Source organism: Oryctolagus cuniculus, chromosome 4, assembly GCF_051225735.1.
Source record: "Oryctolagus cuniculus isolate XC-2025 breed Fujian yellow rabbit chromosome 4, ASM5122573v1, whole genome shotgun sequence".
NCBI classification, from domain to species: Eukaryota; Metazoa; Chordata; class Mammalia; order Lagomorpha; family Leporidae; genus Oryctolagus; species Oryctolagus cuniculus.
In genome coordinates this window covers 68,245,413-68,260,438 of record NC_142870.1, presented here as the reverse complement: position 1 = coordinate 68,260,438, position 15,026 = coordinate 68,245,413, and the positions used below count along the sequence as shown (strand labels likewise).

General features: G+C 38.4%; 1 protein-coding gene across 5 annotated transcripts in view; it reads right to left on the bottom strand.

The window, feature by feature from the left end:
• Window positions 1–6,635: 6,635 nt before the first annotated feature.
• Window positions 6,636–15,026, bottom strand: part of LOC100349682 (OX-2 membrane glycoprotein) — a 107,312-nt gene continuing 98,921 nt past the window's right edge. For 4 of the 5 annotated variants that reach the window (XM_089330802.1, XM_089330799.1, XM_089330801.1 and 1 more), the window contains 3 exons: window positions 10,448–10,550; window positions 7,573–7,643; window positions 6,636–7,332 (listed from right to left, as the gene is read on the bottom strand). In XM_089330802.1, coding sequence (XP_089186928.1) covers window positions 7,598–7,643; window positions 10,448–10,550 — 149 coding nt within the window. In that variant the 3' untranslated portion in view covers window positions 6,636–7,332; window positions 7,573–7,597. Of the gene's footprint in view, window positions 7,333–7,572; window positions 7,644–10,421; window positions 10,551–15,026 lie in introns of all 5 variants that reach the window. The other variant, XR_016232433.1, reaches the window with a different exon arrangement.

Genomic DNA, 15,026 nt, shown 5'->3' with positions numbered 1-15,026 from the left:
AACCCTGCCTAGGCTTCATATCCGATTCACGGCACCATTATGTCGCTCCCCCTCTTCGCGGAGGAACGACACAGGACCCTGCGCTGTTCTTTTGTCTGCTCGGCCCTTCCTGGGTTTGCTGCTGGTTCTTCCCGGGTTGGCTACCAACCCTTCCACCTCCGTGGAAGGGCGGTTCCCCCTGCCACTTTCCCCACTTCCGCGGGGGAGCGGCACACCGCCGGCCGGCTCTCTCGGGGGCTGCACAGGTGTTCCTCTTAGATGTTCCCCTTAGATGTTCCTGGTGCATGTTGTCTCTCTCCTCCTTTATAGTCCTTTTCCACCAATCCGTGCTCTGCTACCCACACGCCGAGTACGCTGCTCTCCTCCAATCAGGAACAGGTCCTGCTGTTTATTGGTTGAACTGGAGGCAGCTGTGTAGAAGCTGTTACCTCCTCTCCCAGCGCCATATTGTGGGAGAGCAGATGCATAGAATAAGTCTTAATTCCAGTAACTTAGTCTAGTCTGAGTTGCTCCCCACAAGTTGCCCCTTCCATTCTGGCTCACTGAAAACTTCTTTGATAGAGTCCTTTATAGCTCTGGAGAGAAATGAACTTTCATCTGCTGTACTCCTTCCCTCCCCCAATCCAATCCCTTTCTCAGGTGGCTCTCTGTTCAACAGCATGTGCCAGTTTGTGTGAAAAGGAATGTTTACACACACACACACACATGCACACCCTCACATAGAAGAATAGAGGGTACTAATGTTTATATATCAGGAGTCTCATGAAGAGAAGAAAAATTAAGGATTTAAATAAAGTAATGGCTATTTTTTTCCAGAAAACAACCAGAAGCATGAAATATACATATTTAAAAGACTAAAAGATTCATAGAATGCCAAACAAGATTCATTAGAGGAAGCCAATCAATAGACATAAAACACAGAAATTAAAAATATCAAATTAATAAAATCAAGGAAGAACTAGCATTGCTGTCTAGCATGTTAGGCCACTGCTTGGGATGCCTGCCTTCCATACTGAGATCCCAGCAACTCTGTTTCTAATCCAGTTTCCTGTTAATGTGTCATCAAATGCAGAAGGATGACCCAAGTACTTGGACCCCTGCACTCACGTGACAGAACAGGATGGTGTTCTTGGCTGCTTGCTTTAGCTTGGCCCAGACTTCCTGTTCCTTCATATGAGAAATAACCACTGGATCTATCCCTCTCTCTATCACTCTGCCTTTCAAGTAAGTAGATAAAGAAATATTTTAAAAATGTCAAAATGTGCAAGACATTGGCTTTTTGGAAAAGAACCCAGAAGCACAGGAAATAAAAGCAAAAATAGACAAATGGGATTACATCAAGCTAAGAAGCATCTGCATAAAAAAGGGAACACTTAACAAAGTGAGGAGGCAACAGACAGGAGAAAATATTTACAAACTATGCAACTGATCAAGAATTAATATCCAGAATCTATAGAGAGCTCAAGAAACTCAACAACCTGAAAACAAATAATCCAGTTAAAAAATAGGTGAAGGACATGAATAGGTATTTTTCAAAGGTGAAATGCAAATGGCCAACAAACTCATTAAAAAGATGCACAGGACCTTTAGCCATTAGAGAAATGCAAATCAAAACTACAGTGAGGTTTCATCTCACCCTAGTTGGAATGGATATCACCCCAAAATCAAAAAACAATAAATGCTGGAAAGGATGTAGGAAAAAAGATATTCTAATACACTGATAGTGGGAGTGCAAACTAGTACAATCATTATGGGAGACAGTATGGAGATTCCTCAGAGATTTGAAAATAGATCATATGACCCAACCATCCCACTCCTGGGAATTTACACAAGGCAAGTGAAGTCAGCATATGAAAGTGTCATTTGTGCCCCCATGTTTATTATAGCTCAATTCACAATAGCTAAAAGATGGAATCAACCCAGATGTCCATCAACTGATGACTACATAAAGAAAATGTGGTATATATGCACTATGGAATGCTATTTGGCCATAAAGAAGAATGAAATCCTGTCTTTTGCAACAAAGTGGATACAACTGGAAACCATTATGTTTAGTGAAATAAACCAGTCCCTAAGAGACAAATATCATATGGTTTCCCTGATCTGTGGTAACTAATATGCAGAGTGCAAAAAATGTAATATATATGAGAAAATTGTCATTTTGATATTTGATTAATGATTACAGCCCTTATCTATACTCTTGAGGAACAGTGGTTTTTCTGCTTAGTACTTGCTGAATTGTTTATTTAGTGGAGAGTTAAGACTGTGATTATAAAATTATCTGGGAGTATGTCATTATAAAAATTAGAAGAAAAATAAGAATGGAAAAAGGAGGGAAGGTGGAAGTATGGGCAGTAGGGTAGAGTGGAAAGTATCATTATGATCTTAAATCTGTATATATTAAATACATGAAATTTGTTCACTTTTTATAAATACTTTTAAAGGTAAAATGTCAAAAGGCAGTGTTTTGGGATACAACAATGCAATGAGTCCATATTTTTAAAGTGTTGAACATTGAATTCCATTTTTACTTTTACAAAAATTGTTGCTAGTATGTTTTTAATACACTAGGATATTCTTATAATCTATGAATAACACATATAATCTTTCATCTCCTGTACTCCTCACTTCCCCTAATCCAATCACTTTCTCAGGTGGCTCTCTGTTCAACAGCATGTGCCAGTTGTGTGAACAGGACTGTTTACAAACACAAACACACACATCTATATCAATGGCATCATAGAGTATTCCTTCACTTGTATCTTGATTCTTTCACTCATTTGTAGATGTTAAAAAGTCATCCATGTTACTGCATATAGTTGTCCATTCATTCTTACTACTGTATAGTTTCCCATTCTATGAAAACTGCAAACCACAATTTAGCTGTTCTACCGTTAATGAGTTTTCCTTAAGTTATTTTAAATAGTCATGCAATAAACATCCTTATACATGCTTTTTAAAGTATATGCAAGGGGCTGACGCTGTGGCTCGCTCTCTCTCTCTCTCTCTCTCTCTCTGCCTCTCTCTGCCTTTGCCTCTCTGTGCCCTTCAAATAAATAAATAAATCTTTAAAAAAGTATATGCAAAGCATTCTGCTGGGTTAATTTTGATCCTTTTCTCTGTTTATTTTTTTTACATCCTCTATTCTTAATTGTTAAATATGTAATTATTATTCTGCTTGCCCTTAATTTAAAGATATTTAAAGTCTTGGTCATAGATTTCATAAACAAAATATTTAAAATGGAAAGGAGAAAAAAATATCATTAAACATATGGTCCTCAGAAAATTATTTCAAGGCTCTTCTTCAGAAGTGTCTTTAAAATTAGGATTCCAGTAAAAGAAAAAAAATTGGTCCAGGAAGAGGCTATAAGATATACAGGAAGAATAAATAACTTACCAGAATTTATTATTGCCTAAAAAAGCAGAGTCCCAAAAATTATACCGCTGTAATAAAATAACTAAATAATTCAAGAGCAGGTGCTTAGCTTAGCAGTTGAGAGGCCCACATGCCATATCAGAGAGCCTGGATTTGATTTCTGGCTTTGGTTTGTGACTCCAGATTCCTATTTAATGCACACTGTGGGAGGTAGCAGTGATAGCTTCAGTGATTGGGTTCCTGTCATTGACCTGGGAGACCTAGATTGCATCCCTGGCTCCCGGCTCCAGCCCCTGTCCAGACTCTCCATCCCAGCCGTCACAGACAGATCCCAGGAGTGAACCAGTTAATGGGAGCACTCTCTCTCTCTGCATCTTAAATAAATAAATAAATAGAATAATTTAGATATACATGGAAGGGATACAGAGGGTAGGGAATGGGATTGTGTGGGTGATCCTGTGCCTGGCTGGAAGGCTGTCTGCCTAGCCTATGCAGGAGGTCAAGAGGGCATGGCATACCATGCTCCACGGGTAAAACCTTGGTAGAGGACTCAGCACACTGAGACCCACATTTGACCTGACTGCTGGCAGATTGAAGGGGCCCCAGGCACATTTCCCACACCCCCAATTCCTGTTGAGGGGCCTTGTAATTGTCAGCTAAAGAGTTCCCAGATGTGGACTAGACTCATAAGACCACCTGGAAAGCTATGTGGACTACATGACCTTCAAGCTATAGCAGAAGCATAGCAGTACCAGTATCAGCACTATCCTATAGAATTGGTGTTGCTACCCTGAGCTATCTACTCCCTTTTGCCTGCCCTATAAAAGCTTGTGCCTAACTGCTAATAAACAGACATGTTCACTGAAACCATCTCCAGTGCTTCTTGTCAAAGAACGCTGTCACCCCACCATCTTGACAGTGTGGGCCTCACAGGACAAGCCCACAGGGTTGTGAAAGTTAGAATTGTGCAAAATTATAACTGTTGGAAAATTTAAGAATTTATATTTAAAATAGGCATTTTTTGGTAAGTTAGGAGAAAACAGTGGAAGAATAAACATAAAGCATGCTGCTTAAACTAGCAAATAATATATAAGCCTAATAAAAGACAGGATGGAAGAAAAATCACCTAAAATGAAATAAAAATGGAAAAAATCCTATGATATCAATAATCACACCATACAAATAGGTTATAAACACAAAAGATACTGACTTGGGACATAGAAGAATGAACAAAAGAGGGAAGGCTCCACAATGAGATGCAACATTGCTTTGAAAATTCTTTAAAAAAAACTTGTTTACATTATTTATATAATGCTTTGCCACAGAGGAAAAAAAATAACACTTAAAATTATTGGACAGAATTAAAGGAGCACAGTTTCAGAATTAATACATCAGGGGTGGTGCTATGCTTAGCGGGTTAAGCCACCACCTGCAGTGCCAGCATGCCATGTGGGTGCAAGTTCAAGTGGTTGCTCCACTTCCAATCCAGCTCTCTGCTATGGCCTGGGAAAACAGTAGAAGATGGCCCAAGTCCTTGGGCCCCTGCATCCATGTGGGAGACCTAGAAGAAGCTCCTGGTTCCTGGCTTTGGATCAGCCCTACTCTGGCTGTTGTTCATTTGGGGAGTGAACCAGCAGATGGAAGACCTTTCTCTCTCTCTCTCTCTCAATCTGTGTGTGTGTGTGTGTATGTAAGTGTGTTTGCCTCCATCTCTCTCTGTTGCTCTGCCTTTCAAAAAAATAAATCCTGAAGAAGAAGGAGGAGGAGGAGAAGGAGGAGGAGGAGGAGGAAAAGAAAGACATCCCTCAGGATTTCTGCATTCCATTGAGTCGTGGCTCAAGTGATTTGGTCTCTGTCACCCTGTGGGAAATCAAGATTAAATTCCAAGATGACAACTTCAGCCTGGTTTAGACTCAGTTGTTGCGTGCATTTGGGGAATGAATCAGTGGTTAAGGTATACTTCTGTCTTTCTCAGCTTCTCAAGAGTTCAAGAGTAAATACAAATACACATATATAAAATCACTGTAACTATCATTATCATATACCAATGTTGAACAAAAGGCACAAACAGTAAACACAGCAAAATGAGAAGGATATAACAAAATTAAATGCAGAAATAAATAAGAAGGAATAATTTTTGGAACTTAATAAGCTTATTCCATAATGTGTCTGTGTGTGCAATGTATATGGATGTGTAACTGTGTGTGTCTCTGAATATATTATCTATATTAATTATCTATATTATAGTATCTACATTAATTATATTATAATATCTGTATTAATTTAGAAAATAAAGGAGAGAAACCTTTCCTTGAAACTTTTTTTTGACAGGCAGATTGGACAGTGAGGGAGAGAGACAGAGAGAAAGGTCTTCCTTTTTCCATTGGTTCACCCCCCAACAGCCACTGCAGCCGGTGCACTACGGCTGGTGCACTGCACTGATCCAAAGCCAGGAGCCAGGTGCTTCTCCTGGTCTCCCATGCAGGTGCAGGGTCCAAGCACTTGGGCCATCCTCCACTGCACTCCTGGGCCATAGCAGAGAGCTGGACTGGAAGAGGAGCAACTGGGACAGAATCCAGCGCCCTGACCGGGACTAAGAACCTGATGTGCCGGCGCCACAGGCAGAGGATTAGCCTATTGAGCTGCGGCACCAGCCTCCTTGAAACTTTTTAACACTAAGCAGAAAGCCCATGGTAATAAGCAAAAGTTCATGGTAATAAAAATCACATATAATTATGAGAAAAAAAAATTAAACAACAGAATAAACTAAGAGAGCTGAAAATAGGGCTTATTGGTGAGGAAAGGGTGTATTTTAGTACCTGATGTTAGGAAATCTAGATCATTATATAGTAAATAATTATATGGCAAAAATATCTCAATCTTACATTTTAGGTTAAAGACTTAAATATGAAATAGACAAAATATAAAACTAATAAATGTAAGAGGATATCTTTGCAAACTTAGGTGAATAGGTATTTCTTCAATAGGACTCCAAATTTAAACCATGGGGTGAAAAGATGGATAGATTTAACATTGTTGAAGCCTTAAAGGCTATTATGTTCCCCTAGTGATATAATGGGAAATGTGAAAGAGTGCTAGCAAATGAGGAGAGGAAACCAACTTCTAGTTTGTAAAGACTGGGATATAACAGCTTTCCTGAAATAAAGATAGCCAATGAGAATCATGAGAATATATACAAGAACTTCAGAGAAGGGGAAATCTGAATGACTATCAAATATATGGACACAATCAATCTTATTTCAAAAAATTTAATTCACACATAATTGCACAATTTCATGTAGTACAATATGATGTTTTGATACATCTATACATCATTTAATGATGAAATTATGATAATTAGAATATGAATCATTTCAAAGATTTGTTATTCAAAATCCTCTCTTCCAGTTATTTTGAATTACACACTACATTATTCTAACAATAGTCATTCTACTCCATACTAGATCATCAGAATTTGCTCCTCTTATCTAAATGTAACTTACCCTCATAGTCTTATAACCACTATTCTACTCCTATATGCTCAACTGTTTTAGGGTCCACATACAAGGGAAATCATTCAATATTTGTCCTCTGCATCAATTCATTTCACTTTACATAATTTTCTTTTGGATCATCCATGTGATAGAAAATGACAAGATTTCACCTTTCTGTACATTGAATAGTATTCTATTGTATACATATATTTTCTTTATCCATTCATTCCAATGATGAGCATTTAGGTTGTTTTCTTCTCTTGCCTATTGTGAATACAGCTACAATAAACATGGAAGTGTAGATGTCTCTGGCGTACTGATTTCATATCTTTTTGATATACCCCATAATGGTAGTTTCATCTTTACTTTTTGGAAGAGCCTCCATAGTATTTTCCACATTTATGAATACTCAGAAAAATAGAAATTAAAGCAGTCATTCAAATGGTGATGGTGGCAGAGGTCCTGAATCAGGGAAAGAATAGAAACATTCAGACATTAATATTAACATAACCTCATTTGAAATCACTACCTCACTAACTGGTTTTCATATTTAAACAAATGTTCCCATTTATTTATAAAATGATGGTTATGGATACAAAATGTAAAATGAAATGCAGATTTAAATTGGAAGACTTAATCTAAATTTGAAGTATACACAATGACAACAGTAACAACAAAAAACCCCACATATATGATAATTACCTGGGTGAATGAGGTGAATGGCTCATTATGATCTCAGAGGGACTTGAGTTGATTCACCCTTATTCTTTGACCTGAAGATAAGGACATGCATGTATCTGTCAGATGAATACAGTCCAAACACTCCCCCTCATGGCAGTGTGGAGAATTTGTATCCAAATGCTCTTGAGAGATTGAGACACTTTTTCAAATACTTAGATCAACATAAAATGCTGCAATTACAGAACTTAAATATTAATTCTACTTAAAAATCATGAGAATAATAATCTGTGATGTGAACCATGGATGAACATAATATCTTTATTCTCAAATTTATATCTCCCTTTCTCTCTGTCTCTCTCTCTCACTGTCTAACTCTGTCAAATAAAAAAAAAATTTATATCTCTACTCTGATTGCTCCATAAATTCCAGAGTCACATATATAGATACTTAATGAACATACTCTCTTGGATGTAAAACAGATTATTTCAAAATTTACACATTAAAAATAGAACTCTTGGGGCCAGTGCTATAGTGCAGTAGGCTAAGCCACAACCTACAGCATCAGCATTCCATTTGGTCAGCGATTCATGTCCTGGATGCTCCACTTCTGATCTAGCTCCCTGCTTGCGGCCTGGGAAAGCAGTAGAAGATATTCAAGGTCCTTGGGCCCTTGCACCTATGTGGAAGACCCAGAAGAAGCTCCTGGCTCCTGACCTCAGAACCAGCACAGTTCAGGCCATTGTTGCCATTTGGGGAATGAACCAGTGGATGGAAGATATCCCTCTCTCTGTCTCTCTCTTTCTCTCTCTCCCCCCTGCCTCTCTGTGACTCTGCCTTTCAATATATATATATATATATATATATATATATATATATATATATATAACCACCAAAACTGTCCTTCCTCTTATCCTTGACTTGAAAGAAACCCTCTGTACCTTCTAGAGAGATCTTTATAGCGTAGAGCAGATCCTTTGCCCCTGTGTTCTACCCTTCCAGGGGTTGATATTGTAAAAACTCAAATGCCCTCCCAGACCCGTGGACCTTCTTGTTTTGGTCCCCACCTCCATTCCCTAACCATTGTTTCAAGCACACTGACTTTCTCTTTCTTGTTGGAATGCATCAGGTTCATTCCCATGTAGTCACTTGAACCAAATATTCCTTTTTTCTGAAACACTCTTCACTAACAATTTCATTTGTCTTACTCGGATATCAGTTGAAATGTCATCGTCTCAGAGAGAAGACCCATAGCTCTTTCAATCATCATTCTGTCTTATTTCTACAAGGTTCTTATCACTGCTTGGTATTTTCTTGCTTCCTTTTATCTTTCCACTATCCATTCCTCCTTATTATGATACAGTCTCGCAAAGATGGGCAACTCCTATGATTTGGTGGTGTCTCTTTCATCCACACTAAGAGCAACGCATCGTAATGTAGAGATATTCAAGAAGTATTTTTTAAAGATTTATTTTATTTATTTGACAGAATTTCAGAGAGGTAGACAGACAGAAAGAGAGAGAGACAGAGACAGAGACAGAGAGACAGAGAGGTCTTGCATCTGCTGGTTCACTCCCCAAATGGCTGCAATGGCTGGAGTTTAGCCAAACTGAAGCCAGGAGCTTCTTCCAGGTCTTCCATTAGGATGCAGGGGCCCAAGGACTTGGGCCATCCTCCACTTCTTTCCCAGGCCACAGCAGAGAGCTGGATCAGAAGTGGAGCAGCCAGGACTCGAACCGGTGCCCATACAGGATGCTAGCACTGCAGGCCTGGGCTTTAACTTGTGGCACGACAGCACCGGACCCTTCAAGCAGTATTTGTTGAAAAATGAAGGGCTATTTTACTCTATTAGTCTTGTAAAACAAGGTCACTTTATCATGACTTTGTCAGTTAGTAAACCTGAGTCGCTAAACAGTGCTGTGAAGTTAGATGCTAGATACCATCAGGTATTAATCTCTGGTCCCCCAGCTGCCTCCCTTAGCTTAAAGATTCCTTGCCCTGGTTTTATAATTGAAAATCAACTATTTTAATAAAATTAACTCACTGAATTGAGGGAATGGTGCAGTAGGCCCTACCAGGTCCCTAACAACTTGACCCAGTAGTTCATTTGGTTCCCTATAAATAACATCTTGATGTTCAATCTTGTCTCAAGGAGTTTCTTGTCCAGTAACTAAAGGCCCAGTAACTCCAAAATGTATGTTGCCACCAAATTGACCGAAGCTCACTTTGTCATCAAAATTCCCTTAAAAACAAGGTATTATTGACCAATCAAAGCAAGGGCATGACTGATCAACCAGGCACCCAGACATGTGCAGAACAGTACTTCTGAATTCTAAATTCAGTCTGTAAAAACTTTCACCCATAACCCCTCAGGGAGCCCCCAAATTAAGTGACAGCTGCCTGGATCCTTACTTTGCCTTGCACAGTGAATACTTACTGTCTTCCTCCAACCCAGTGTCAGTGGCTTGCTGCATATCCGGCAGTGGGCCCAGTTTGGGGGTTTCCATAGCATCTCCTCCAGCCAGTTTTTGGAGACTTATGTCGGCAGACTTAACTCAGTCCCAGTCTCAAGGATTTTCAGCACTCAGTGAATTCCCTCCCATAACTTGTCTGGGGTCCATATTCTGTCTCTTAAGGAAGTCTTTCTTCAGTAACGAATCTTAAATTCAATTTACCATAAGCAAATGATTAACTAAAAGCCTACCTTTCTAACAATTTTTAATTTTAATATGGCTTTATGCTTAACTGTAGAATTTACCAAGTATGTACAAAGGAGTTTTCCCATCGTGTTTCTTTATATGAAGAATTTTGCTAGAGTACTAGGATTTTTTAAAAAATATTTTAAATTAGCCATATCTTACCCACCTTCTTACCTCAAACAAGTAGGAATATAACTCACCGTTTCTTCTTTCTTTTTTGAACAATGCAGAATATGATCACGCCAATAAATGAAATGCATAAAAGTGTTATGAATCCACCAACTGCAGGTAAACAAGAAGTACCTAAAAAACACAAGGCAAAAATGTGTACATGTATGCTCCTTTTCTTACACACTATACTGCTCTCTTGCTTGGTACTTTCAATCTGCAATGCTTTTCTGATTTTCCATTGTATTGTTGACATTCAAATTGACATTATAAGAAAAATTGCCATAGTCTAATGTATAAATGAATGTACTAATGTATATTCAAACTGCTACATGTATTTAAAAGATTGAGACACATAATATTTAATGTCATGCTATCACTCCCAAGAATAAGAAGATGTAACTACTTAAATATTCACTATGGGAAAATGTTAAACAAAATATATCACTTGATGAGTGTATTATTGAAATAGAATTTCCAAAGTCTATAATAATTTCAGAAAATAAATTTAAAATAATAATAAATATTTAAGATTAATGTGCTAAGAAAATATGACAACCATTTTATAAGAGCCATATACACTAACTGGGTGAGTACTTTAATTAGGTACAAATGAGAAATAAAATCTCTGTGATATTAAGGAAATCATCTTAAGTTAAGGAGCAAGTAGGTGGCACAAATGGAAAATATATTCATTTTTGACTACAGTGCCTGAACTCATACAAAAAAATTGCAAAATTTTAAGCATAAACACTTTTGAAAACAGCTATTATGACTATAGTTGTCCTAGCTTGTATTATAGATGCCTTTTCTCTAGGTAGCCCTGGGAATATAGGTACTCTTCAGCTTACCTCCCAATAAACCAATTGTAATTGAAAACTATAAGTCAAAATTTCATTTAATATACTTAACCAGCCAAACATCCTAGATTAGCAGCCTAGCACAGTATAGCTTATTGTTTGTTCACCCTCATGACTGTGTGGCCAGCAGGGAGCTACAGTTCAATGCTGCTTTCCAGCATTGGGACAGAGTGCCATACTGCATACCACCAGCCCAAGAAAAGATTAAAATTCAAAATCCACACTGTGGGGGCCAGATTTGTGATCCAATGGCTCAAGACATCACCTACCTGCCATCACCCAACATTGGAGCACTGATTTGATTATTGGATACTCTGCTTCTTCTCCAGCTCTCTGCTAATGAGCCTGGGAAAGCAGTGGAGGATGGCCCATGTGCTTTAGTCATTACAACTCATGTAGGAGACTCTGATGGAGTTCTAGGCTCCTAGCTTCAATCTGAACTACTCCTGGACGTGAAGGACATTTAGCGGAAGTGCACCAGCCAATGGAAGATCTCTTTCTCTCTTTGTCATTCAGCATTTCAAATAAATAAAATAAATCTTTAAAAAAAATCCACAGTATGATTTTTACTGAATGTGAACACTTCAACATTACAATATTTTCTTGATCACAGGTGTTTTGTAATGAACTACTTCTTTCATAGGCCTCTGGTACAGATTACATTGAAGGCAATGTAGAGTTTGAATTCAGCCTCTAAATATCTTTTTGGAAAACAGTAATTTTTAATGATTTTAAAAAGTTTGGAAATTGTAGATTTTTCTTTTGGTGACTGAGAGGATACTCATTAAGAATCTTAAGGTCTCTCTTTAATTGCAAACAGAAAAATGGGCTTTTATATAAAATGAGTAAGTGTGTTCACAAAAGTTAATGGTCAATGGGGCATTTGTGGGTTGGGAAATAATAAAGTAGAAGGATATATCTGCAAATAGGTCTGTTCAATTTTTTTAAAGATCATTTATTTATTTGAAAGGCAGAGATACAGAGAGACAGAGGCAGAGAGACAGACAGAGAGAGAGAGAGGTCTTCCATCTGCTGGTTAACTCCCCTGATGGCCACAACAGCTGGAACTGAGCAAATCTGAAGCCATAAGCCAGGTACTTCTAGGTCTCCCACTCATGTGCAGAGCCCCAGTACTTGGACCATCTTCCACTGCTTTCCCAGGTCATAGTAGAGAGCTGGATCAGAAGTGGAACAGCCGAGACTTGAACCAACGCCCACATGGGATGCGGGCAGTACAGGTGGCAACTTTATCTGATACACCAAAGTGCTGGCCCCGGGTCTGTTTAATTTGAAAGAAATTTGAGAAAAAATTTCATGGTAAAAATAAAACAATGACATGGTTAATCGGAAACTTTCATTATACCAACAAAGGGGAGTACCTCTATAAAAAGACTTCTCACATAAAAAAAGAAAAATCAGGAGCCAAACCATCCTTAGGTTGGAGGCCATTTGCATAATTTACATTTTTTCAATGTAATGACAGTTTAATGGAGAGTCATCATTACAATTATAAATGTTTTTTCTTAGACATATCATAAAAGTGAATATAGTTGGTCCTTAAGGAAATTTGTGCTTGCATTAATTAGGATCAGAGATTTACGTCTCTAAAATTTATTACAAGATTAGCAAGGAAGAATCCTTTTCTGAACTGATAACTTATTTCTTTACTTCCATTTGTATCTCAATAGAGTTAAATTAGCCATAATAATCCAGCAATGGATTGATGGGAAATATACATGCTATTCAACTGGCATATTCCCATTTTCTGAGATGAGGAAATGTTCAGGAAGAGTACTGACTAATTTCCATTTCAGAAACAGATATAACAAAAATATTTACCTTTAATTCTTCTTGAGATTGCATGAAAATTATAGTAACAAGAAGAAAAGGGTTAAATGCAAAACATCAGACAGAACAAAAAAAATGTGGTGAAAAAATGTGAAGAAACAAGCTTATGGAAGATGTCAAGTGGACAGAAGGATGATCTGTGAAGGCTCAGGACAAAAGAAGCTGCAGTCTCCTAATGCACAAGGCAGATTCATCTGCAGAGAGAGATATCAGCAGGACTTGGAGAGGCTCAGGACTCTGAGGGCAACAGAGAGGGGAATGAGCAGTGCACTTACAGTTTGAGTTGAAAGCCCCCATTTCTAATATTCCAAAGTACAACTTGGATAGCCACATGCTTATACCCTAGCCAAAAATGTAAAAAGGAAGTTAATTTATTGCACATTCTGAGAATAGCTAGAGCAGTAGAGGTCACGGTCCCAGAATGAAGGTGTTTACACTCTGCCTTTTAAACCTCCAGTATAGGCTCACCAGGAACTGGAAAAAGTCTGCAATCCAAGGAATGGAGCCTGAGTAAAAGAAACAGAAAATTAAAGTGATAGGAGGGGGAGGGAGTTGAGAACGTGAACTAAATAAATAAGGAAGCCAGATAATTATGATACCTCTAAATTATTTTTCCTGGATACGTTTGAGAAGATATTCGTTTCTTAAAACAAAAGGGGCTAGTGCTTGATCTAGAGATTGTGACACTTGCCTGACCTTCAGCTCTTGCCTCCAGCTCCCCACTAATGCAGACCCTTGAAGGCACAGTGATGGCTTAGGTGATTGACTTCCTGTCACCCACATGAGAGACCTGGAATGGGGTCAGAGCTCTTTGCTTCAGCCTGGAACATCTGCCTCTCTGTTGACTGGACAGGCTGGCAGGGCAGAGAGAAACCTCCACACCCAGCAACTGTGGGAGCCTTGCATGCAGACACTGGGGAGACTTGGTGGTTACATGAGGAGGTGCAGGTTTTAGCTGGGTTTCTGGGCAATCACTGGGTGTGGCTCCACATACTTGGAGCTTCTTGGTTGCCTAGAACAGATCATTGCAGTGGGAACTGTTCACAGTGAAGACTGCAAAGATCATTTGTGGGGTTCAGTGGGGCCAACACCTAGGCATTGAGATCTGCCATGACCAACATGGGTGTCACTCTGGATACTCATCGCACCCTGGGGCACTGACCAGAGCTTCCTGGCCATACCTACCACACACCTCTTGGTATTCACTGAACATGCAGTCTACCAAGCCACAGTGGCATAGCTCAAAGATAAAAGCCATCAGAGAAAAAAAATAAAAAACAAAACAAAAATCAACTACACAAATGCCTAAAAAATAAATCCAGAAATTCAAGAAAAAAGAATAAAGGGCCCTAAAGCAGGCTAATTTTTAAGTTGATAATTTTGTAGGGTCCACACATAATGTTATAAAGTTCCAAAGGCCCTTGGCAGAAACAAAGGATCCTCATGCCTGAATTAAAGGATTAAAAAGTAAACGAAACTAAAAATATCATTAGGATAAACAGAAAATACTATGCTATCAAAGAGAAAATGCATTAACATCTATTATTACTTTTACCAGATTGGCATTTGACTTCTCATCAGCAACAATCAATGGCCAAAAACAATGGAGAAATACCCTAGAAATTCTGAGAGCATAAGAATGATTGATTTAGAATTGTATAGTTATCAATCACATGTAAGAGCATTCTATGAATGTAGTATAGACCCAGTGGCTTGTTGTCATGCCTACTACAGTCACCAGGGAAATTGCCTGTTATTCAGATTCTACAGTGTTGAGTATTGGATTCTATTTAAACCATGTTTTACTAGTCTGGAAGATAGAGGATGATGGAAGGGTATTTTGTGCTAGCCTGAATGTACTGTTGTTTTATACAAGTTTCATTTTGTGTTTGTCTTCATTTTG